This window comes from Vipera ursinii (genome assembly GCF_947247035.1).
Source record: "Vipera ursinii genome assembly, chromosome: 9".
Taxonomy (NCBI): domain Eukaryota; kingdom Metazoa; phylum Chordata; class Lepidosauria; order Squamata; family Viperidae; genus Vipera; species Vipera ursinii.
The window spans coordinates 23,517,266-23,539,518 of NC_139523.1; the positions used below are offsets into that span (position 1 = coordinate 23,517,266).

Sequence of the window (22,253 nt, forward strand, 5' to 3'; positions counted from 1 at the left end):
TGACCTTTGCAGGGCCCCAAGGTCATGTGATCACCCTTTGTGATCTCCCCAGCCGGCTTCTGACAAGCAAAGTCAATGGAAGTCAAATTCACTTAACTGATTTGCTTAACTATGGCAAGGGGAAAAAAAGAGAGATCCTAAAATAGTTGCAGCTCGCTGCCTGGCTTAGCAATGGACATTTGGGGCTTAATTGTGGTCACATAAGTGGAGGACCAGCTGTACTATCTCTTGCAGAGGCGTCTTGAAGACTCTCTGTGGGATGAAAGCTGCATGTAATAGTTTTGAAACAAGAGTCTTTTCCCTGCCTAGGTAAGAACTACAGGAGTCTCGTCTGTGATTAGCAAACTAGGTGTCTTGGCAACCTATCATTGCCATAGTCTTCAAGACAAACTACAGGCTATGGTAAATGTATGACTATGTTTAATTTGCCTGTGGTTTACAAGTTAACTCTAAAGTAAGAAAGAAGAATAGGGACATGTACTGCAGTTCAAGGCAGGTGGGGGGTAGGGGTGAACATTTTCTGCCAGACTGTGATTTTCACCAGAATTGTCCCTTTCCCAAGTAATAATTGCCCATGAGGAGGGGGGGAAAATCACACACCCCATTCTGATCTTAATGTACCTTGTCTGCTGTTTGCCTTCGACTAGTTTATTAAATATAACTGTGCATTTAAGTTGTGGGTTGTATGGTCACCAGATTGCAGCAAAGCAACAGAATGCTGACTGTCTTACGGGATTGTTGAACAGACAGTTGAATTAGTAAGCAACATGTGGACTTGATTCACCTCCAGGAATTCCTTAGCCAGCATTCACATCGTTAGGTACAAAATAAAAGATAGAGAAATCTCATTTGAGAGGTGTTATCTGGGACAGGATGAGCAAATTCCATAAATGGAGCCTGCATTTCTTGAAATCAATAAAACCTGCCTTGGGGGTTTGCTTCATTCCTCACTTCTGAGCAGCTGAGCAGATCCTGTGATCCCTGATGCAGAAGGAAAAATTCAGACTGCAAAGGTCACTTTCCTGAAGTCCTTTAGCACTGGAGACTATCTGTTAGGGAAGCAGAAACAACCTTGGGTTATTTTAAACCACAAGTTCCTTAAATTGTAACCTCAAGTTTGCACCCGGAAAGGAAGTGGTCGAATCGTCCACTGAACAACACAGTCCAAATGCAATTCCCCACACACACACTTTTTAAAATAGTTGCTATTGTTAAAAATCAGTGTGGATTATTTTATCTTGTAATTTCTTCCTTCCATACGGTGAGATTCCATGGTCTAAAGTACTCACTGAATTATTGTCTTTCATGCAACCATTAAAGATAGATGTTACTAAAAGGGAAGCTACAACCCCCAATGCATTCTATCTCAACGCTCTGTACTTTAAATGTGTAGACTTCAACTCCCAGAACTCCCCAGCCAGATATATAGACTTCAACTCCCAGAACTCCCCAGCCAGATATATAGACTTCAACTCCCAGAACTCCCCAGCCAGATATATAGACTTCAACTCCCAGAACTCCCCAGCCAGATATATAGACTTCAACTCCCAGAACTCCCCAGCCAGATATATAGACTTCAACTCCCAGAACTCCCCAGCCAGATATATAGACTTCAACTCCCAGAACTCCCCAGCCAGATATATAGACTTCAACTCCCAGAACTCCCCAGCCAGATATATAGACTTCAACTCCCAGAACTCCCCAGCCAGATATATAGACTTCAACTCCCAGAATTCCCCAGCCAGAATTCTGGGAGTCGAAGCCCACACATCTTAAAAGTGGCCAAGGTTGAGAAACACCGTGCAAGAATTTGCCTTAATCACGAATCAAAGGGCCACTTTAACCCACCGCGTTCATGATTTCCCGATTAAGCCTTTTTTTTTTTTGATCTGAAGCCATAATTAAAAGCGAGTCCAGACGCCAAAAAGGCGCAAACTTTCCCAGCCGCGTGGGCTCGGGAAGCCCTCGCGCACGCGCACTTGGCACGCTCAGCCTGCGGCCGGCAAAGGGACGATTCCCCAACGCGGCGTTCGCTCTTCCCGCTCGCGGAGGGCCTCTTCTTACGCCTGCGCGGGGGGCCCGGACGGAAAGCGCCTGCGCTTGGCCGAAAGCGGCGAGGATTGGTGGGCGGCCGGGCAAGAGCGGGCTTTCTCGTCTTCTCCCGGGGGCGGGGTTTCTTCGGGGGGGTGGGTGGGCGGGGCGGCGCAGGCGCAGCGGCCCCGCTGGGGCGCGTCGTCGTCAGTCGGTCCGTGCAGCCGCCGCGCTCGGAGCTGGGCGCTCCTTCTCCTTCTCCGTCCGCCGCCGCCTCTTGCTCGCCTCGAGTCCGGAGCCCCCAACGCGCCAGCGCAGGCTATGGTGGATTACCACGCCGCTGGGCAGCCCGCTTACCACTACAGCGGCAACGGCTCGGCCATCGGCGACTACATGGCTCAGGAGGACGACTGGGATCGGGACCTGCTGCTCGACCCCGCCTGGGAGAAGCAGCAGCGCAAGGTGAGGGCGGGCTCGAGCAGCGTTGCCCAACCTTAGGAACTTGAAGATGCGTGGATTTCAACTCCCAGAATTCCCTAGCCAGCTACGCTGGCTGAGGAATTCTGGGAGCTGATGTCCGCAAAGTCGTAAAAGGGCCGAGTTTGAAGACCCCTGTGTGATGCTGTTATTCTGACCCCATTTAGAGATGGAGGACCCTTCTCCACGGTTGGTTAGAGCAGCGTTTCCCAACCTTAGGAACTTGAAGATGCGTGGACTTCAACTCCCAGAATTCCCCAGCCAGCTCTGCTGGCTGGGGAATTCTGGGAGTTGAAGTCCACGCATCTTCAAGTTCCTAAGGTTGGGAAACGCTGGGCTCGAGAAGCCGCCGCCAACTGCAGAATCGGGAAGGCGAGGGCGCCTCTGGGCATGGGCAGAGCGCTTGCTCTCCTGGAAGGCAACGCAGGGCTGGCCCGCTTCCCTTCGCCTGCCCGTCCGGCGGGCATTCTCGGAGGCTCGCCCTGCAAAAGAGCCGGGGGGCTCCGGTCGCGTCTGGCGGCTGGAGAGGGAAAGGCGCCGGGCGGGGAGGAAGGAAGAGCCGGTCCGAGTTTGCCGCCCTCTGGATTCGCCTTCCCGACCGGGGCTTGGCGGGGCAGGCATGCCTGGGGATGGGTGGGTGGGTGGGGGGCTGAGTGGGGAGAGAGAGAGGAGGGGGGCCCTGCGGCGGCTCACCTGGCGACCAGGCGCGCCTGATCCCCGCGCCAGGTGCGGTCCGGGGGAAAGGACTGGGCTGCCAGCCAGCGCCAGGTCGGGGCAGCGCGATCCGCCAGCCCTGCTGCCTGGGAGTGGTCCTGAGTCAACGGCCAGGAAGGAGCCCTTTTTGGGGCGGGGGTGGGGAAAAGCAGGGCACTTGGCACCTCCACGGGGTGCGCCTGGGGCGAGGGTGGGGGGCTGGGAAGGGGGGCAAAGTGGCCATGGCTTGGAGGGTGGGCCGGCCTTCTTGGCATCTTATGGGTTTTGGAGTCCTGGCTTGGATGTGCAATGCAGAGGTTGGAGAGCAACGGGGCTGGGGGTGGGGGATGGGTGGGGAAGAGGCTCCAGGGGAGCGTGAGAATTTGGAGCACCCCAAGTTGGCATGGAAGCTGCACCCTAAACCGCCCCAGGCAGGGGCAAAGGACTAAATCGGGAAACGTGGCAGGGTTTGACCCCCACCCAAGCTCCAGAGGGTATTCCGTTGAAGGAAGATAGGGATCCTTTGCTCCATTTTTGCCATTTGGAGGGGGTGCTTTGTACGTGGGCACCGGAGCCAGCCTACCGGGTTGGCTTGGAGGCTGCCAGGCGGATGGCTCTGTAGACTTCAGGCCTGTCCGGGCGAGACCGGGAAGGGCAGAGACATGTGAACCCGTGATGTCTGGTCTGGAATGCTGCATGCTTGCAGAGGGGCGGGGAGGGGCGGAGAAGGTGGCATGGCTGACCTGGAGGGTGCCGGTCAAAGGAATGCCTATCTGGATTGGGCAAGGCAGAGGTCAGAATTGGATTACCTTCCTAGAGGGCACGAAGCTTGGCTGCCAGTCAGGGTGACTGGTGTTTGCCTATGAAGGGGGGGGGGAGGGCAGGGAGAGAAAGGAACAGTAGCGCTGGGTGGGGCAGTTCCATTTGCCTGCCAAAGGGCTGCCTCCTCCCTCCCTCCCTAGACAATTATTCATCCAGCAGTGTGGGGTGAGATGTGAGATTAGAGCTGCTTTCCCCCATCTTTTAAGCTCGTGGAGTGTGGGGAAAACTGACTTTTTAAAACTGCAATCCCGCTCCCTGGGAGCTCGGAGCTACTGTGAGTCGATTGGGGTGCCTCTACATCTTCCAAGTGTAAAAAAAATGGGTGTGTGTGTGTGGGGGGGGGTCACTGTGGAGCAAAAATTCTCCTAATCGCCCTTCTGCCCCATATAAGCCACGCTTGGAATAGTCACTGTCTTGCAGAAGAGCAGAAAATGTTATCTGTTCCCACCACCACCTTCCTGATTTGGCTTACATTTGAACAATGCAGTATAATTCCCGAGGGAGGAACTGTAATTATAAATATATGAATAAATATATGTTGTTATAAATACGGCTATGTCAGGTGTAATAATAATGCAGTACAATTATAATTTATCCCAGGCACTAATTTTAGATGGTTGCTGCATTTTACTTCGTTTCCCCTTTTTCACCCCTTTTGTAGTTAGAAGGCACCAATGCTGCCTGGTTTTGGTTGGCCCCGGGATCAGAGAGTTCCTGTCACGCCCCTTTCCTGTGTCCAGCCTTGTCCCCAAGGTCAGCTGTCATGTCTGATGGAGCTGACCCATCCAGTTGCTGGCTACAAAAGCAGCAAATATCCCTGCCTCTTACTTCTACCGCCAGTGATGTAACAAAAAATAAGAGAGTTGAATGGGATCTTGGAGGTCTTCTAGTCCAACCCCCCTGTCTCAATCAGGAAACCCTATACCAAATGGTCATGCAGGTAGTCCTTGACTTACAACAGTTCATTAAGTGACTCTTCAGAGTTGCAACGGCACTTGAACAATGTGACTTATGACCTTTTTCACAGTGTCCCCGTGGCCACGTCGTCAAAATGCAGACGCTTGGCAACCGACTGCTATTTATGACGGCTGCAGTGTCCCGGGGTCACGTGATCCCCTTTCGCCAAGCCAAGTCAATGGGGAAGTGAGATTCACTTAACGACCGTGTTACTAATTTACCAACTTCAGTGATTCGCTTAACAACAGGAAAGGTCGTCAACGGGTAAAATTCACGTATGTTTTGCTTAGCAACAGAAATTTTGGGCTCAATTGTGGTCGTAAGTTGAGGACTACCTGTATATGCAAACAACAGTTTCAGGACCGTCAGAAATCTTAAAACAGCAGGGCATTATTAAATTTTGCAAAATGCTCTGCATCTCTCTGTACATTTGTACATTTTGGGTGCAAGTCTCTGCCAAATCCAGGTTGTATTTTTAAACTCCTCCCAACTCCTTCACCCCTGAGTCAGAGGCATATGTATGCATTTTGGTGCCTAGAATCTCGGAAAATTGCATAATTGTTATAGCTTCAGAGAGCGAGGCTTGCTGCAGGCGGCAGAGATGTGAACTCCGAGATGTCTGAAGTTGTTGTGTTACTATTTCCCCCCCCTCCTGACCTTGGTGGGTGGTCTTGTTATGGCAGCGTGGGTGCCTCTGAACCATTTGTAGATACACAGATTTCACTTGTTTGTTAAAGCTTATTGAGGAATGCAAATAAAACCCCAGGTCTTTAACAAGGGTGAGCGAGTGGATTGTTTCGGTTTTGTGTCTGTGTGTAGGGGGATTTCCCCCCCCCATTCCACTCTGGTTTCTGTCATCTTGCTATTTTTTATTCCTTATTTTTATTTGTTTGTTTTTCAATTGTGCATTGTTAAGAGACAGGTAGCATGCAAATTAAATACATTAAGCTGTAAGCCACCCAGAGTGGCTTTTTAGATGAGGTGGACGGCAGATAAATTTAATAAATGATAATAAACCAATAAAATAGTTCCGGGTGGTTCCTGTTAATGAAGTCATCAGGGGCTTTGCAAGCATAACCATGATGTCATGATTTTCTCGTTCCTCCCTCCCATTTATTTCTGTCTGAAATGATCCTCTTCTAGCTCTGAATTGGCCAAACTAGCTTTCATCTTCTGTGTAGCGTCAAGCCCTCTTCCTTTTCTTGAGTCAGTCCTCGATTTACAAAAGTTCAGTTAGTGACGGTTCAAAGTTACAACAGCATGAAAACTTATGACTTATGACCGTTTTTCACCCTTAGAACCACTGCAGCATCTCCATGGTCACGCGATTTACATTCGAATGCTTGACAACTGACTCACATTTATGACGGTTAATAATAATAATAATAGAGTTGGAAGGGACCTTGGAGGTCATCTAGTCCAACCCCCTGCTTAGGCAGGAAACCTATACCATTTTAGACAAATGGCTGTCCAATCTCCAGTGTTGGAGCAGTCACAACTTCTGCAGGCAGGTTGTTCCGCTGATTAATTGTTCTGTCAGGAAATTTCTCCTCAGTTTGTCAGGAAATCTCTCCTTAGTTGCAGTGTCCCGGGATCATGTGATCCTCTTTTGTGACCTTCTGACAAGCAGAAAAAATGGGGAAGCCAGATTCACTTACTAACTTAACAACTGCAGCGATTCACCTAGCAACTGTGGCAAGAAAGGTCGTAAAATGGGGCAGAACTCACTTAACAACTGTCCCGCTTAGCAGCAGAAATGTCGGGCTCAGCTGTGGTCGTAAGTTGAGGAGTTAACCAGGATTGGAAGGATAGAATTTCTCTGGCGGAACCGTGGTTCTGCCGAGTGCAAATCAAGGATAAAATAAGTTTCCCTTCTCTGAATTTGGAATTCCTCCAAGATTTGGCAGGAGGCCGCTTTCTTTGCCCTGAATTCCAGCATGGCTGGCTGGCTTCATCTAAACTCAGGACTTGTCCTTCGCATATTTCTGGGCAAATATGAGACATGCCAAACCTGGCCATCTGGTCTTCGGTGAAGGGATGTGAGTTGCCAGTGGGTTTAAGGCTGAGTGAGCAATGGCGGCAGTCCAGATTCCGAATTGGCAGGAGAGAAATTCCCTACAGGTCACTTTTTTTGCGAACAGGGACCGTGATGTTCGAACACAGGGAATAGTTTTGAAGCTTTGTACTTATTCCCCCCACCGAAATTAAGGAACTAGGCAGAAGTCGAGACCCCCAAAGCAGTGCTTCTCAACCTGGGCAGCTTTATGGGGGGGGTGGACTTCAACTCCCAGAATTCCCCAGCCAGCCATGGTGGCTAGGGAATTCTGGGAGTTGAAGTCCAGCCCCTCATAAAGCTGCCAAGGTAAAGAACGCCTGCACTAAAATAGTAGCCACGCTAGACTCCTATAATACTACGCTGAATCAATGCCAGCTCCGAGCAGCTAATAGCTTTTCCATGTTTTTTTCTGGCATAGCTGTGGCTTGACGCGAATGCCAGCGTCTGCTTCCAAATGCTGCTTGAGTCAAAGTTTTTGGAATAAAGGCCCCGGGGTGTGCGTGGGGGGGGGGGGGCAAGACACAGGACGAAGAAGAGGTGCAGCCTTCAGAATGTTAACCCGTAGCAGAAATACACCTGGCTACGGGGCTCGATGCCACTTCTGTTCCAGTGACGTGGCACCTGAGCAATTTCCGTGGGTCTCTGCCACTCCGTAGAATTGGCCCGATTTTAGAGTAGCGTGAATTTTCCCGCCAGTGTTCTGCTTCAGGCTGTAAATTGGAAGTGTGTGTGTGTGTTTCCCTCTCCTCTCTCCTCCTCTCTCTCTCTCTCTCTCTCTCTCTCTCTCTCTCTCTCTCTCTCTCTCTCTCTCTCTCTCTCTCTCTGTGTGTGTGCGTGTGTGTGTGTGTGTGTGTGTAGGGGGGCTCTAGGTTCCATGTTTGAACCAGCCTGCAAATCCCCCCCCCCTCTCTCTCTCTCTCTGTGTGTCTGTGTGTGCCAGCCAGCAAAGCCACCTCTCTGCATGTAGACAACAACAACAACCAGACAATCTGGTGGGAGGGGGGGGAGCTGACAAAAAGGGTTTGCTTGTGTGGTCTTTGTTTTTTTGTAACTCTCCCTCGCTTTACCTGCGGGCCTGACTTTCGGCATTCTGGTTTTTGCAGAGCACGTGAAAATGAGTGGAAAATTTGAGGTGCCGGAGAGCCCGTAAAGCCTCTCCTTTTCCATTTTTTGCTTGAGATGGAAGGGGGAGAAGACTTAAAAGAATAACAGAAGTAGGAAAGGACCTTGGAGGTCTTCTAGTCCAACCCCCTGCCCAGGAAGGAAACTCTGTCCCATTTGAGACACATGGCTGTCCAATCTCTTCTTAAAAACCTCCACAACGTCTGGGGGACAGGTCATTCCTTTGATTAATTGTCCGGAAACTTCTCCTTAGTTCCAGGTTCCCTCCTTGATTAGTTTTCCATCCGTTGCTTCTTGTCCTGCCTTCGGGCGGTTTGGAGAATAGCTTGACTCCCTCTTCTTCGGGGCAGCCCCTGAGATACTGGAACGCTGCTATCATGTCCTTCTTTTCATTAAACTCCTCTTTTTCATTAAACCAGACATGCCCAATTCCTGCAACCGTCCTTCATATGTTTTAGCCTCTAATCATCTTGGTTGTTTTTTTCTTCACTTTTTCTAGAGTCTCAACAAAAAGGCTGGGAAGAGCACCCACCTACTCATGTTCTCAGTCATCCTTAAAACACACTTGTACAGGTGGTTCTCAACAACCACAGTTGAGCCCACAATTCCCGTTGCTAAGCAGGGAGGTTTGTTAAGTGAATTTTGCCCCATTTTTATGACCTTTCTTGCCACATCTGATAAGTGACTCACCCCAGTTGAGAAGTTAGTAACATGATTTATTAAGTGAATCTGGCTTTCCCCATTGATTTTTGTCAGAATTGATGATCGCGTGACCACCCCCCCCCCGGACACGGCAGCCATCGTAAATACATGCCAGTTGCGTCTGAATTTTGATTGCAGGGATGCTGCAATAATCATACACGTGAACTACAGTCATAACTCACTTTTTTCAGTGCGGCTGTAACTTCAGATGGACGTTAAATGAATTGTTGTAAGTTGAGGACCACCCGTTTGTTATGTTGTAAGCTCACCCCTGTCCTACCCCGGGTTAAAAAAAAAAGAAAACCAAATTGGTCCTTTTTGATCACATTGTGAACCTGGTTCTTTCCTACCTTGCTTCTCCCAATGTTCGTTATTTTATCATTTATTTAAGACACTTTTGTGTTACTCCTCTTGCCCAGATGACTTGAAGTGGCTGCGTCAAACCGTTAAAACAGTAAGCGAAGACCATCAACTGCCTGTTGGAAAGTCACCGCTTTGCCCTCTAACCGGGTCGGTGACTTCCTGAAGTTTGTCTTCTGAAGCAAATCTGTCGTGTTTCCACTGACTTGGTGAACCAGTTTCACAGCTAGGCGGTTGGATGGGATCTGTTTTGCATAACTGCTTCAATCCAGCTGGGTTGCTCAGGGAGCAACTGTCTCTTGTTCAGACAGTGTAAGGGAGAAACATGAGTGCATTTGGGGTTTTGCGAACAGGATGAACAGTGCTTCTGCCCCTGGAAATTTTGTGTGTGTGTGTGTGTGTGTGTGTGTGAGAGAGAGAGAGAGAGAGAGAGGTGGCAGAGAAGTGGCAGGGAGAAACGAGCTTGACCAGGGGTCTTCATACTTGGCCCTTTTATGAATTGTGGACTTCAACTCCCAGAATTCCTCAGCCAGGCACACTGGCTGAGGAATTCTGGGAGCTGAAGTCCACAAGTCATAAAAGGGCCAAGTTTGAAGACCCCTGAGCTTGACCATGATTAAAATTGCTCCCTTGGGGAACATCATCGCTTCAAAGCACCGATTTATTAAAGTTCACTTTCTCCAATCTTGATGATCTGTAAGGTCTTGGTTTCTGGTAATTTTATTTGTTTAACGAACTGTTTGAAATTCAGGTGCTTGGCAACTGGCATGTATTTATTATGACTTTCTTAGCTGGAATTGCTTAATGATTCTGGAGAACAGGTTGTACAATCAGACTGGATCCACTTTATGACTGCATCGCTTTGCGAGAGACATTCCTGCCCCAATTGTAGCCATAAGTCGAGAACTACCAATATGCACTTGAAGCTTAGAAGTATTTCTGAATGGCTGGCTTGATGGATATATACCAAACTAAGTTACCCAGTTTGATTGGGCAATGCCCCCTCTGTTTGGACACAGTGGCACCCTGGACTGGTCAGTGAAAGGCTTTCTGATGTGAATTTCACCTTCAATTAGTTAATTAATGCCAGGATAGTTTAAAGGTATTTTTAATAATGCATTTCCTGTTTATGAGCATAGGGAAGAAATCCTGTTAATATTGAATTGGAAGCATGTTTGAATTTTTACAACATCACAAAAAGGCATGGGATTGCCACCCCTCTGAGGGGCAGGCATGTCAAATGCTATTGCCAAGGTTTAAATATTTAATGTTTAAATATTTAATGTTTAAATTCCTCAATCAGGTGGATTTCTGTTGCCCATAATTGGGGGATGAAATACCTTGCAAAAACAGGCTGCTGAAGGGCGCTGAGTTCCTACTGTTTGAATGCAATGGGTGGTCCTTGTAGAGATGTAGGACCCCCCCACAAATGGATGGGACTCACCCCATAGCTTTTGTTTTGATGCATTCTGCAGAGCTGCCTAGAAAAAACACAATAATAAAGTTTGCAAAACTAGCAGGATTCAGGTTTTGGAGTTTTGGTTTAATCGGAGAGAATTCCCGGTGGCACTTAATGGGCCAAGCACTTCCAGCAAAAAAAAAAACAAAAACCCCCACATTTGAATAGGAAGGTTTTTCTTCCTGGCTTTGAAAAAGAAAGGCACCAAGCTGATAGCAGAACGGTATTTAAGTGCCCACTTGAGTGGATATCAAAAGTTGCAACTCAAGAGAAGCAACATAAAGTGGGAATGAAAACTGCAACAGGCTGTCTGTCTCTTGGCTTGGGGAAATTGTTCTGTTTTTTCTAGCACAGGAGTAAGCAACCTTGGGTCTTTTATGACTCGTGGACTTCAACTCCCAGAATTCCTGAGCCAGCACAGCTGGTTCAATCGATGTGGTCGTAAGTCAAAGGCTACTTAGAACAGAGGTCCCCAATCTTTTGGGCACCAGGGACCAGTTATGTGGAGAGAGGTTTTTCCACGGACCGGAGGGTGCGTGGTTTTGTGTGCTGACTGCATCCCACGGATAAGGCTTTGCTTGCTTGTGCGGACCGGTTGTTGGTATGCCTCAGCCCAGTACCGGTCCATGGACCAGGGGTTGGGGACCCCTGACTTAGAATATTCTTTTTTTTTTTGACTAGCTGAAAACAAGGCAAGCTAAAGTAACTTATGGAGGCCATGTGTGAATACGTTGTGCATCGCGTGTCAGGCGGTTGCGTGTTTTGTTTTAGGAACCGACTGTCGAGGATGTTTAGTCTCGCAGTGACACCTCTGCACCTTTTCAGTAGCCGCTGCCTTTGCCGGCTCTTGTCTTCTTCGCCGTGGAAAATAAACAGGAATCGCCCTGTCTATTTTCCAGCGTTCCCAGCCTGGAGAAATATCTCAATGGTTGTCTGGAGACAGGAAGTCAAATCTTGGCTCAGAAGCACCTTGGCACCTTCCTCACATCCATCTCTTGCAAAGCCGAGACCGTAGGTTTCTGGCAGTTTGGCTGCTTGGGCACTTAAAAATAAAATTATTATTGTTATTACTATTTTGCTTGAGTTAGTTTGGAGAGCGGGCAGGTGATAGAGTGCCCTAGTCGCCAGTCATGATTTAACTTTTATGGCGCTGGAGCACATCCAAGCCGTGAGATATTGTGGCTGCGATGGGTTGCTTATTCATGCGCCTTGCAGGACATCAGTTCTAAAGATGCTGACTTGGCTCTAAAGCAGAGTTGAAACTCAGAAGAGGCCAACCGATCTATTTTTTGATTTCTGTGTAGGAGTCGACGTGCCTTCAGAGTGGCAGTCTGTGGGTGTGTTTCAAGACCCAATTTTAGGACTGTTTGGTTGGTTAAGCCAATCTTTGCACCTTTTGGTCCTGCCTATGGAAACAGTGTGAAGGGGTTCCATGCCAGCCAGCAACTTGTACCCCGATTCTGCTTCTGTCCTTTGTCTTTAACCTCATTGTGCTGAAATCCCATCAGCAGCATCCGTTGCTGAGCAATATGGGAGATGCTGGCTTGGACTGAAGAAGGCCGCATTTTTCTTGCAAGGAGATGAGAGGCTGGGGTGCGCCATGCACGGACCCTAAGGGTGACAGTAGGAGGGGGGCTCAGAAGGCGCGCCTCCTTCCGCTTAGTTCAGACAACCTCTTATTTCACAGAGGGACTCAACTCTTAGAGCTAAATTGCTTGTTTCTAATGCAAGCCTCCCCAAGTTGAGAGATTCCTGGTTTAAAAATGGAACAAGGCTCAGTTTTAATTTGATTCAATGTTTAAACATTCAGCTAGATTGAGTTTGATTCCTGGTTTTAAAATGGAACATGGATGCATTTTATTTTGAGTCCTGGTTTAAAAATGGAACACGGATGAATTTTATTTTGAGTCCTGGTTTAAAAATGGAACAAGGCTCAGTTTTAATTTGACTCAGTGTTTAAACATGCAGCTAGATTGAGTTTGATTCCTGGTTTTAAAACGGAACACGGATGAATTTTTTTTTGAGTCCTGGTTTAAAAATGGAACACGGATGAATTTTATTTTGAGTCCTGGTTTAAAAATGAATCAAGGCTGGGTTTTAATTTCACAATGCATCCTCTCCATGGTTTGCTGAAGACAATTCTGGATTCACAGCAGGCGAGGAGCTATATTCCAGCCTTTTTGTGGACCGTTGGTGAAATTACTGGTGAATGAGACAAATTTTCCATTTTGCCTTTGACCTCTGGGGGTGCGGGTGGTTTCTAGCAAGTTGTGCCATCTTCAAAACTTTTGGGTGACCTCCTCCAATTTCTGAATTCTCCAAGAATGACTTGCTGACCTTCTTTGGAGATGTTTTGCCGATTTCTCTTCTGTCCCACAGGTAGTATACCTGCCTGGTTTGGTTCAGCAACTAAACAGGGCAGGTAGAGACTCTTGACGGATAGTTAGGATTGCAGAAAAATACAATTGCAACCAGCCTGCCTTCCATTGAGGGCCTGTATATTGCACGGATCAGAAAGAGGGCTGAGAAAAGATCTACGGAACCCCCCCCCCCCAATATCCTGGACATAAACTGTTTCAACCCCTCCCCTCAGGATGCCATTCTGGGGCATTGCATGCCAAAACAACTACTAGACACAACAGATGTTTCTTTCCCTTTGTGCCATCACTCTGCTGAACACCTAATTCCCCCAGTACTGTCTTACGCCTAAGTATGTTTACCCATTTTTGTATGTGTGTAGTGTTATTATCCTTCATCTTCTTATTGATATTGTTATGATTATGATTCCTCTGTTGCTTTGCATGCCCATTGAGAGCTTCTCCCCCGGAGACAAATTCCTTGTGTGTCTAACCAGCCTCGGCCAAATAAAGTATTCTGTTCTATCCTATTATTTTGGGAAGTGTTAAAAGACGCAGAGTGGTTTCCCAAGGGCCCCCCCACCCCACCCCATTTCTTGGGGTTGTTTTTGGCTTTAATCTCTTTCTCAAACCTGTCCTTCCTTCCCATATAAGGAGACAGCCGTAGACATAAAAAAGGCACATTGGAGACGGGTAGAGCAACTTTTCAGACAAAGATCTGAGGTTTTTTTTGTTCTTTTTTTTTTAAAAAAAAAGAACAAGGCTTTGTCTGCACTAAGCGTCTTTTGTTCTTCAAAGTTCTCTCCAAAGTTTTCCTCTTTTTTTTTTTACTCCTCCCCTTGTTTTCAGGTGTCTTGTTGCAGTAAGAAACCCCAGCCAAATTCCAGAGTTGACTTAGAAAATGAACATTACAAGTGGGGGGGGGGGTAACCCAGCCAGAGAGATTCTCCAGTTCCTGGTTAGGAATGTTCGCCTAAACCTTTCTAAGCCAACAGATGTTTTAAAAAAGCAAGAGCTTAATAATAATAAGGGTGGGGGGGGGGAATCAATACCCAGGAAGGAAAACTTTAACCCTGCTGTTGGAGCCCAGAGTGCTGACAGCTTAACAATGCGCACAGAATGCGGAAGTTGTGTAGCCGTCAAGCCTGCAATTTGTGGAGGTTTTTTGGACCATTGATTTCTTCAGTGAACCGTCCTTGCTTTCAGAAACGTTGCCAGGACGAGTGAATTCCTGACGTCTCCGAAACCCTGTCCTTGCCTCGCGTGAGCGTTGTCGCCTTCTCACAATTAATGGTCCTTGACCTGGTGGAGATAGTAACAGTTGCTTGAAGTCCTCCGGGTTGATGATGGCTTTGGATATAGATAGGGGACTCCTGGCCAAATCGCCACAGCCGAAATTCCACTTTGCCTCCAGGACAAGTTGGCCTCCAAAGAAAAAACGTTTCGCCGTCTGGCGGTGATGGTGGGACAGGATTTTTCTTTATTATATTGTCCTTTTATTTCTTTTTAACCGTTCGAAGAGGTGGGGAGTACTTGGGGAAAAAGATCAAAGGGTTTTAATTACAGGCAAGCTAAGGGATTTAAAAACACAACGTTCATAGGTTTCCGAACTATCGTTGATTAATTATAAGTAGAGCTCGTTCTGCACTTACGAGGCCAGCGCTGAGCCCAGATTTTTGTCGCTAGGTGAGACATCTATTTAAGTGAGCTTTGCCCCATCTTACAAACTTTCTTGCCACAGTTGTTAAGTAATAATAATGATAATAAAGTTGGAAGGGACCTTGGAGGCCATCTAGTCCAACCCCCTGCTCAGGCAGGAAACCCTGTGCCATTTCAGACAAATGGCTGTCCAGTCTCTTCTTAAAAACGTCCAGGGTGAATCACTGCCATTGTTAAATCAGTAACCCAGTTGTTAAAGGGAACCAGTCTTCCCCTTGACTTTGCTTGTCCGAAGGTCGCAAAAGTGGATCACGTACGTGACCCCGGGACGCTGCAACCGTCATAAATATGAAGAAGTTGCCAAGCGTCCAAATTTTGATCAGGTGACTACGACGGTGCTGCAACAGTCATAAGTCTGAAAAATGGTCATAAGGCACTTTTTTCAATGCCATTGTAAATTCAAACCATCACTAAACAAATGGTTGTAAGTTGCTAGATAGATATAGATTGATGTAGGTAGATAGGTAGGTAGATACAGACAGACAGACATAGATAGATAGATAGATGTAGGTAGGTAGGTAGGTAGATATAATATAGATGCAGATATTATACATGTGTGTATGTATTATATAATCTCCCTTGACCCCTCCTGTAATTAGCCAATTCTGGCAAAACCATGACATCATTTAGAAGGGTGATACAATCTTGTAGAGCTACATTCCACCGGTCCAGTATTTTCACAGACGGTAAGCTATGGCTGCAGGGGTCTCGTGGTGCTGGGGCGTGCCCCCTACTCCCCTTGTACAGACTGTGCAGCAGGGAGTTGTTTAGTCAAAGCACCGATGGTGTCATATCTGTGCCTTGAAGATCTCATCTCCTTGTTGACCTCACTCTTGGCCTTCCGTCAAAAACGATGCGGCCGTAACGGCGTTGGCCAAAAGGCTAAAACATTGAGAATTCAGCTGCCTTTCCACGGGAAAGGTGATCATGCTGTAGCTTCCCTGCAGAAATTCAGGTGGTCCTCGGCTTACGGCCACAATTGAGCCCAAGGGTTCTGTTGCTAAGCGAGGCGGTGGTTAAGCGAATTTTTTCCCCGTTTTACCACCTTCCTTGCCGCATTTGTTAAGTGAATCGCTGCAGTTCTTAAGTCAGTAAAAGGGTTGTTAAACGGAACCGGCTTCCCCATGGTCTTTGCTTGTCAGAAAGTCGCAGAAGGGGATCACATGGCCCCGCGGCACGGCGACCGTCTTAAATACACGCCAGTTGCCAAAGCGTCCAGATTTTGATCGTGTGATCGATCACAGGGTTACTGCAAGGATGAAAAGCGGTCACAAGTCGCTTTTTTCTGTGCTGTTGTAACTTTGAACAGTCGCTAAGCAGATGGTTGTAGGTCAAGAATTACATTTACCACCTTAAAAAAAAAAAAAGATGGTTGCCCACGTTTTCTTCCCGGTTGCGAGCAACATTTTTGGTGCTACGTGGCTTCATCCTTCCTTGACAACCCACTTCTGTGCAAACAAGCATGTGACAGTACATATTTTGCTCAACAAGCCTTTACTTGTCTCTTAGCCTGTCCTGGATGGTTTGTTTCTTTCAACCAGCAAAGCTGAAGGGGTAGCTACTAAAATTTTCACGGCCGGATGTATAATTCAAAACAGTGTTTCTGTAGAGCGGCCGGTAACTAAATCCAGTCCCCCCCCCCTTCTCTGGTCCCCGGTGTCTGCTTCCCTCCCCACTTCTCCCAGCAAACAAGTTAGCTTTTGACTTCCCATGGCATAGCTTTGTAAATAATTAAACCATTTTTGAAGCTAGAACCCCGTCTTGGAAAGGAAAAAGAATTCCTTTCAGGGGTCAGGGAGTGACGGGGAAATTTGGGAAAATGCAAAGTTCTCTCTGCCTGGCTGAGGAATTCTGGCCGTTGAAGTCCACAAGTCATAAAAGGGCCAAGTTTGAAGACCGCTGGTGCAGGACCCCTTCCTTCCTTCCCTTCCCTTCCTTCCTTCCTTCCTTCCGTCCTTCCTTCCTTCCTTCCTCCCTTCCCTTCCCTCCCTCCCTCCCTCCCTTCCTTCCTTCCTTCCCTTCCTTTCCTTCCTTCCTTCCTTCCTTCCTTCCTCCCTTCCCTTCCCTCCCTCCCTCCCTCCCTCCCTCCCTTCCTCCCTTCCTTCCTTCCTTCCCTTCCTTTCCTTCCTTCCTTCCTCCCTTCCTTCTTTCCTTTCCTTCCTTCCTTCCTTCCTTCCTTCCTTCCTTCCTTCCTTCCTTCCTTCCTTCCTTCCTTCTTTCCTTTCCCTCCCTTCCTCCCTTCCTTCCTTCCTTCCTTCCTTCCTTCCTTCCTTCCTTCCTTCCTTCCTTCCTTCCTCCCTCCCTCCCTCCCTCCCTCCCTCCCTCCCTCCCTCCCTGGATTTGATCACAGAAGGAGAACCAAAGGTTCTTCCTTCTGATCCAGCCTGTGTTCCTGTAGGCCCCAAAGATGCATTTGACTTCAACTCTCAGAATTCACCATGCAGCATGGGAGTTGAAGTCCATCCATGGTGGGTGGAGAGTTCTGGGAACTGAAGTCCACATATCTTGAAGCTGCTCAGGTTGAGAAACTGCTCTAGGCCCCGTCAGGGCCTAGCTGTTGATCGTTATCTCTGTTTTCAAAGGGTTGGGGCATTACGTAACCGGTACATTGTGAAAAGAGGTGTTGCATGCTTGTGGGAACCTGTGGTTGGCACCTTTGCAAGAAGCCCCAAGAAGAACCATTGCTTGAAAAAGAGGGATGAGCTGCCCATTCCAGCCATGACTGATAGTTGTTACTTCGCCCAGGTCGCTGACTGGATGGATGAAAGGCAGGGAAGGGCATCAAACGTCGTAGCTGGAGACATGTTCAAAAGAAACTTCACGTTGCAGCATTTATCAAGGATGGGGAAGCATGAAGCACAAGCGAAGCGGTCCCACTTCGGCCAAGTTTTTCCACGATGCGTGGGACTCCTGGCTCCCGTAGTTGGTTTGTGGGAATGTTGTTGTAATCCAGCCTGTTGCGTTGATGACTCAGAGGTGAGGGAAATAAATGCAGGTTGCTTTCAGGTGTTCAACCAGATGATTTTCCCCCTTGTGCTTCTTGCTCGGAATCGGCCTGGTTGACCTCCCCCATAACTTCTCCATAAAAGTGAAAGTCCCTTGGAGCATCTTTGGAAAGCCCCTTGATCACCGTTTCTCAACCGTGGTGACTTTAAGATAGGTGGACTTCAACTCCCAGAATTCCCCAGCCAGCAGTTCTGGGAATTGGAAGTCCACCTCTTTTAGTCACCAGGATTGAGAAACACTGATCTAGAGAGAGCACTGCCAAACTCTAGGGCAGAGATAGGCAACCTTGGCTCTTTTATGACTTGCGGACTTCAACTCCCAGAATTCCTGAGCCAGCCATGCTGAGGGGAAAGGGAGAGGTTTCCATGCTGAGCCATGCTGGCTCAGGAATTCTGGGAGTTGAAGTCCACGAGTCATATAAGAGCCAAGGTTGCCTACCCCTGGTCTAGGGCAACCTTTGCCAACTTGGGGCCTCCAGATCAGCTGGATTCTCACAGCCATCATCCCCAGACACCCCTGGGCTGGCTGTTGGGGAATTTGACCCGTAATCACGTTGGGAACACATCCCTTCCTTTAGGTTGGTGGACCCGCGAAGCCTGAAATCTCAAAGTCTCTGCCTTCTTCTACGTGCTGCTGGATGGGGAATTCTGGGAGTTAAAGTCCACCTGTCTGAAAGTGGCCGAGGTTGAGAAATGCAGCCTCAGATGCTCGTTTGTGTGTGTGTGTGTGTGTGTGTGTGTGTGTGTGTTTTAAGTTTCAGTGTGCCCCGTCTCTTCAAGAGCCTTCCAAAGCGGTTCCTCAAAAGCGACGCGCACCTGTTGACATCTGCCCAGACATTGAGCGAGACCTTCTTGCAGGGGGAATATCCGGCTGACTGGCGGGGTTGATCTCTGCCACCCCGGCCTCTGTTTTTCCGTGCTCCCCCCTCCCCAAAGCTGCTTCCTGCTGACGCTCCTCCAGCTTTGCCTAAATCTCTTGCTCAGAACACAAACCAAATTACACGCTTCTGCAGCCTAATAAGGCAAAAGAATGACAGGAATTCTCTGTGGCTTTTCCCTGGAGCTGCTCTCGGGGGCTTCAGATGTGATGGCGAGTGGGGGTGGGGGGGGGAGGGCGATGTTGTTTCAGAGACACAAAGGACGGAGGTGACGTCTCGGCTGAAGGGGGTCCCGGCGAGTCCTCCCAGGGAGATTTTTTTGCACGGAGGCTTCCCGGCTGTCTCTTTGAAGGCCTGGGAAGAGCAGAGCATGGAGGAGGACCAGGCCCTTATCTTGGACCAGCATTCAGGGTGGCGCAGTAGCCATTCGGATACCTCTGAAAAAATGTCTCACTTAGCAACGGAAATTTCTGGGGTCAGTTGTGGTCGCAAGCCATAATAAGTCTTGCTCAGAAATTTTCTCCTGATTTAAAAAAAACAACAACACACCATTTGGCTAAAAGAAGCAAGCTACAGTTAACTCTTGTGGTTTTCCTGCAAGAGCACAAAAGCTAAAGAGGCACATTTTTTTTGCGGGTGCGGAAATTTTGCAGGTGGGGTTTTAATTTCCAGCAGGTTTTGCTCCGTTTCTGAGAATTTCCCCTGGAAACCGGTGTGTTCTTAGCTGAGCTGGTCCAACCAGCCTCGGCTTCTCTCCTGGGCTATTTTGGAAACTGGTCCTGGAGAAGATAAGGCCGTGTGTCTTAGGTAGGGATGGTGGACCAAGGTGAGGTATATACACACACAGCTGTGTCAGGAATCTGAATGTTGTTATAAAGAAGGTCGCTTCCTGCTAATGGACTATGCCAGCGGTCCCCAGCCTTTCCATCTTGGCGGCCCTCTTGTGAGAATGGCAGGTGCTCGTGCGCACGCACAGCTCCATTGGTATGAATGTAACTTTGCACACAAGCACCCTCCGTGCGCGAGAGCACAAGCGCGCTCCGCTTGTGCGAGGGGAGGACACTTGCGTGCAAAGCTCCATTTGCACCAATGGAGGGTGTGCGCCTTTCGCTTAAGTGTCCTCGCTCACGCCAGTGGAGCTCCGTGCGTGAACCCTAGCGCCCTCCGCTCATTTTGTCTCTTGAGAGCGTGCGAATCCTCCTTGCATTTTTTTTGTTCCTTCTTTCCTGGGTCCAAAGGAAAGGTGCAACGATCTTCCGCCCAGAGTGGGAAGGAGGAAAAAAAGGGGATCTGATGGCGTTTTGGACAATAATGTCTGGCCCACGTTGCGGAAGAAAGAGGTCGTGTCTGGGCACAAGAGGCTAAAGCGTGTTGTTGAGTCATCCCAGCCATAACCAGTTGAGGTCACTGGTTGTGTTTAGCTCCAACATCAAAGGAAGTCTAGAAAGATGCTGTTCATCTCGCCAGCGAAGATGCAGGCCGACCTCTAGCTTTGCCAATAGGCAGGCTTTCAGACGCCTTTAGGAGAAGCCGCGAGTCCATCCTGGCTGGCCCCTCTTCCCCGTCGAACAAAAGAGGAGAGTCTTTGCTTAGCCTGCTGTGCAGATCACCGGACGTCCAAAGTGCTTTGTGCAAGGACCAATGTGGAGTCTGGCACTTGGCTCCACGCCTTGTTCTGGGCCAGGGCTAGGCAACCTTGGCTCTTTTATGACTCGTGGACTTCAACTCCCAGAATTCCTGAGCCAGCTGGAATTCTGGGAGTTGAAGTCCACGAGTCATAAAAGAGGTTGCCTACCCCTGTTCTGGGCCATGCACAGGTTTCGAGGGGGAATGGCCTGTACATTCTCCATGCAGCCCTGATCATAGCCAGTCAGGTCAGGAGTGTCAAACTCGCAACGTCCCGTGACGTGTCGTGATGTATCACAACTTTTTTCCCATTGCCAGCAATGGGGTGGGCGCGGTTTCGGCATGACACATCAGCCCATGGGCCGGCAGTTTGACACCCCTGAGCTAGGTCTAGTTGTTAAAACACTAGGAGATGGTGAGTTCTAGACCTGCCTTAGGCGTGAAAGACAGCTGGGAGACTTTGGGCCAATCACTAGGAGGCAGTGAGTTCTAGTTCTGCCTTAGGCATGAAAGCCGGCTGGGTGACTTTGGGCCAATCACTAGGAGCCAGTGACTTCTAGTTCTGCCTTAGGTGTGAAAGCTGGCTTGGTGACTTTGGGCCAATCACTAGGAGGCAGTGAGTTCTAGTTCTGCCTCAGGCATGAAAGCCGGCTGGGCGACTTTGGGCCAATCACTAGGAGGCAGTGAGTTCTAGTTCTGCCTTAGGCATGAAAGCTGGCTTGGTGACTTTGGGCCAAGCACCAGGAGATGGTGAGTTCTAGAACCATACCATCTTAGGCATGAAAGCCGGCTGGATGATGAATGCAGGCTGGGGAATTCTGGGAGTTGAAGTCCACAGGTCTTAAAATTGCCAAGGGCAGACAGCCCTTGTTTTCAATCCTTTGGATCCCGCAGAGGAAAGCCAATTGAGTAGTTCATGGTTAAATGAGGATTTGCGAACTGGATGTCCCTTACCCTAATTGGAAGGGTGGACACCACAGTTTCCCTTTTTGATTGATTCATCAGGGTTTGCAAGCTGAAGAATTCAGTTTCTAGCTCCTGTGGAATCAAAGCATCTTGTTGTGGAAGTGGGGGTGGTGGTGTTCGCACACAGATTTTGCACGCTTCTATCGGGGGAGTGGGTGGGAAAGCAATGGAGGGGTTTAGGAATAACTGCAGCAAAATATAAGATGATTTTTCAGTTTATTCCTTGCAAGAAGGATGACCTCAGTATGATGCAGCTGTCACATAGCAGGCTGCAAAATAAAATGCTATCTGAGTAGCAGGCTTGCTTTGGATAATGTCGAACATATTGCAGATCAAGCTAGGCTGAAACTCCAGGTAGTCCTCGACTTACGATGAGATCCGGATTTCCGTTGACTGAGTTGCGCCAAATCTTACCATTATTATTATTATTATTATTATTTGGCCACTGTTCTTAAGCAGGTGTCTGCAGTTGTTAAGCGGATCACAGGGTTGTTAAGCGGATCACAGGGTTGTTAAGTGAATCACATGGCTGCTGAGCATATCCTGCTATCATCATTGACTCTTCTTGTCGGAAGCAATCTGAGAAGCTTGCAAACGGTGATCACCCGACTCTTTTGGATGTTGCAATATACACCATTTGCCAGGATTTTGAATATCTTGAATATGGGGATGCTGTGACGGTCGTAAGTGCGAGGACTGGTCATGAATTACTTTTTTCAGTGCTGGCTGGAGTACTGTTGAACTCCACACATATTAAAGTTGCCAGCTTGGGAGACACTAGTTAATTGAAGGAACCTGGAGCGTGCCAGTCCTCGGACTTAATGACCACAATTGAGCCCAAACTTTCTGTTGTTAAGTGAGACATTTGTTCAGTGAGTTTTATCACTGTTGTTAAGTGAGTCACTGCAGTTGATAAGTTATTTTTTTTTTAAGTGAATCTGGATTTCCCCATTGACTACCCCAAGGACTACCTGTAGTTAATTTTTTTTTCCAGGCAGGGGACGTTGTTCCGGGTTTTGGACC

At 48.3% G+C, this 22,253-nt stretch overlaps 1 protein-coding gene across 1 annotated transcript in view; it reads left to right on the forward strand.

The window, feature by feature from the left end:
- Nucleotides 1-2,148: 2,148 nt before the first annotated feature.
- ACTN4 (actinin alpha 4) overlaps nt 2,149-22,253 on the forward strand; it is a 56,036-nt gene continuing 35,931 nt past the window's right edge. The window contains exon 1 of the mRNA XM_083370147.1: nt 2,149-2,493. Within this exon, the coding sequence (XP_083226273.1) occupies nt 2,353-2,493 (141 nt within the window). The 5' untranslated portion in view covers nt 2,149-2,352. The remainder of the gene's footprint in view (nt 2,494-22,253) is intronic.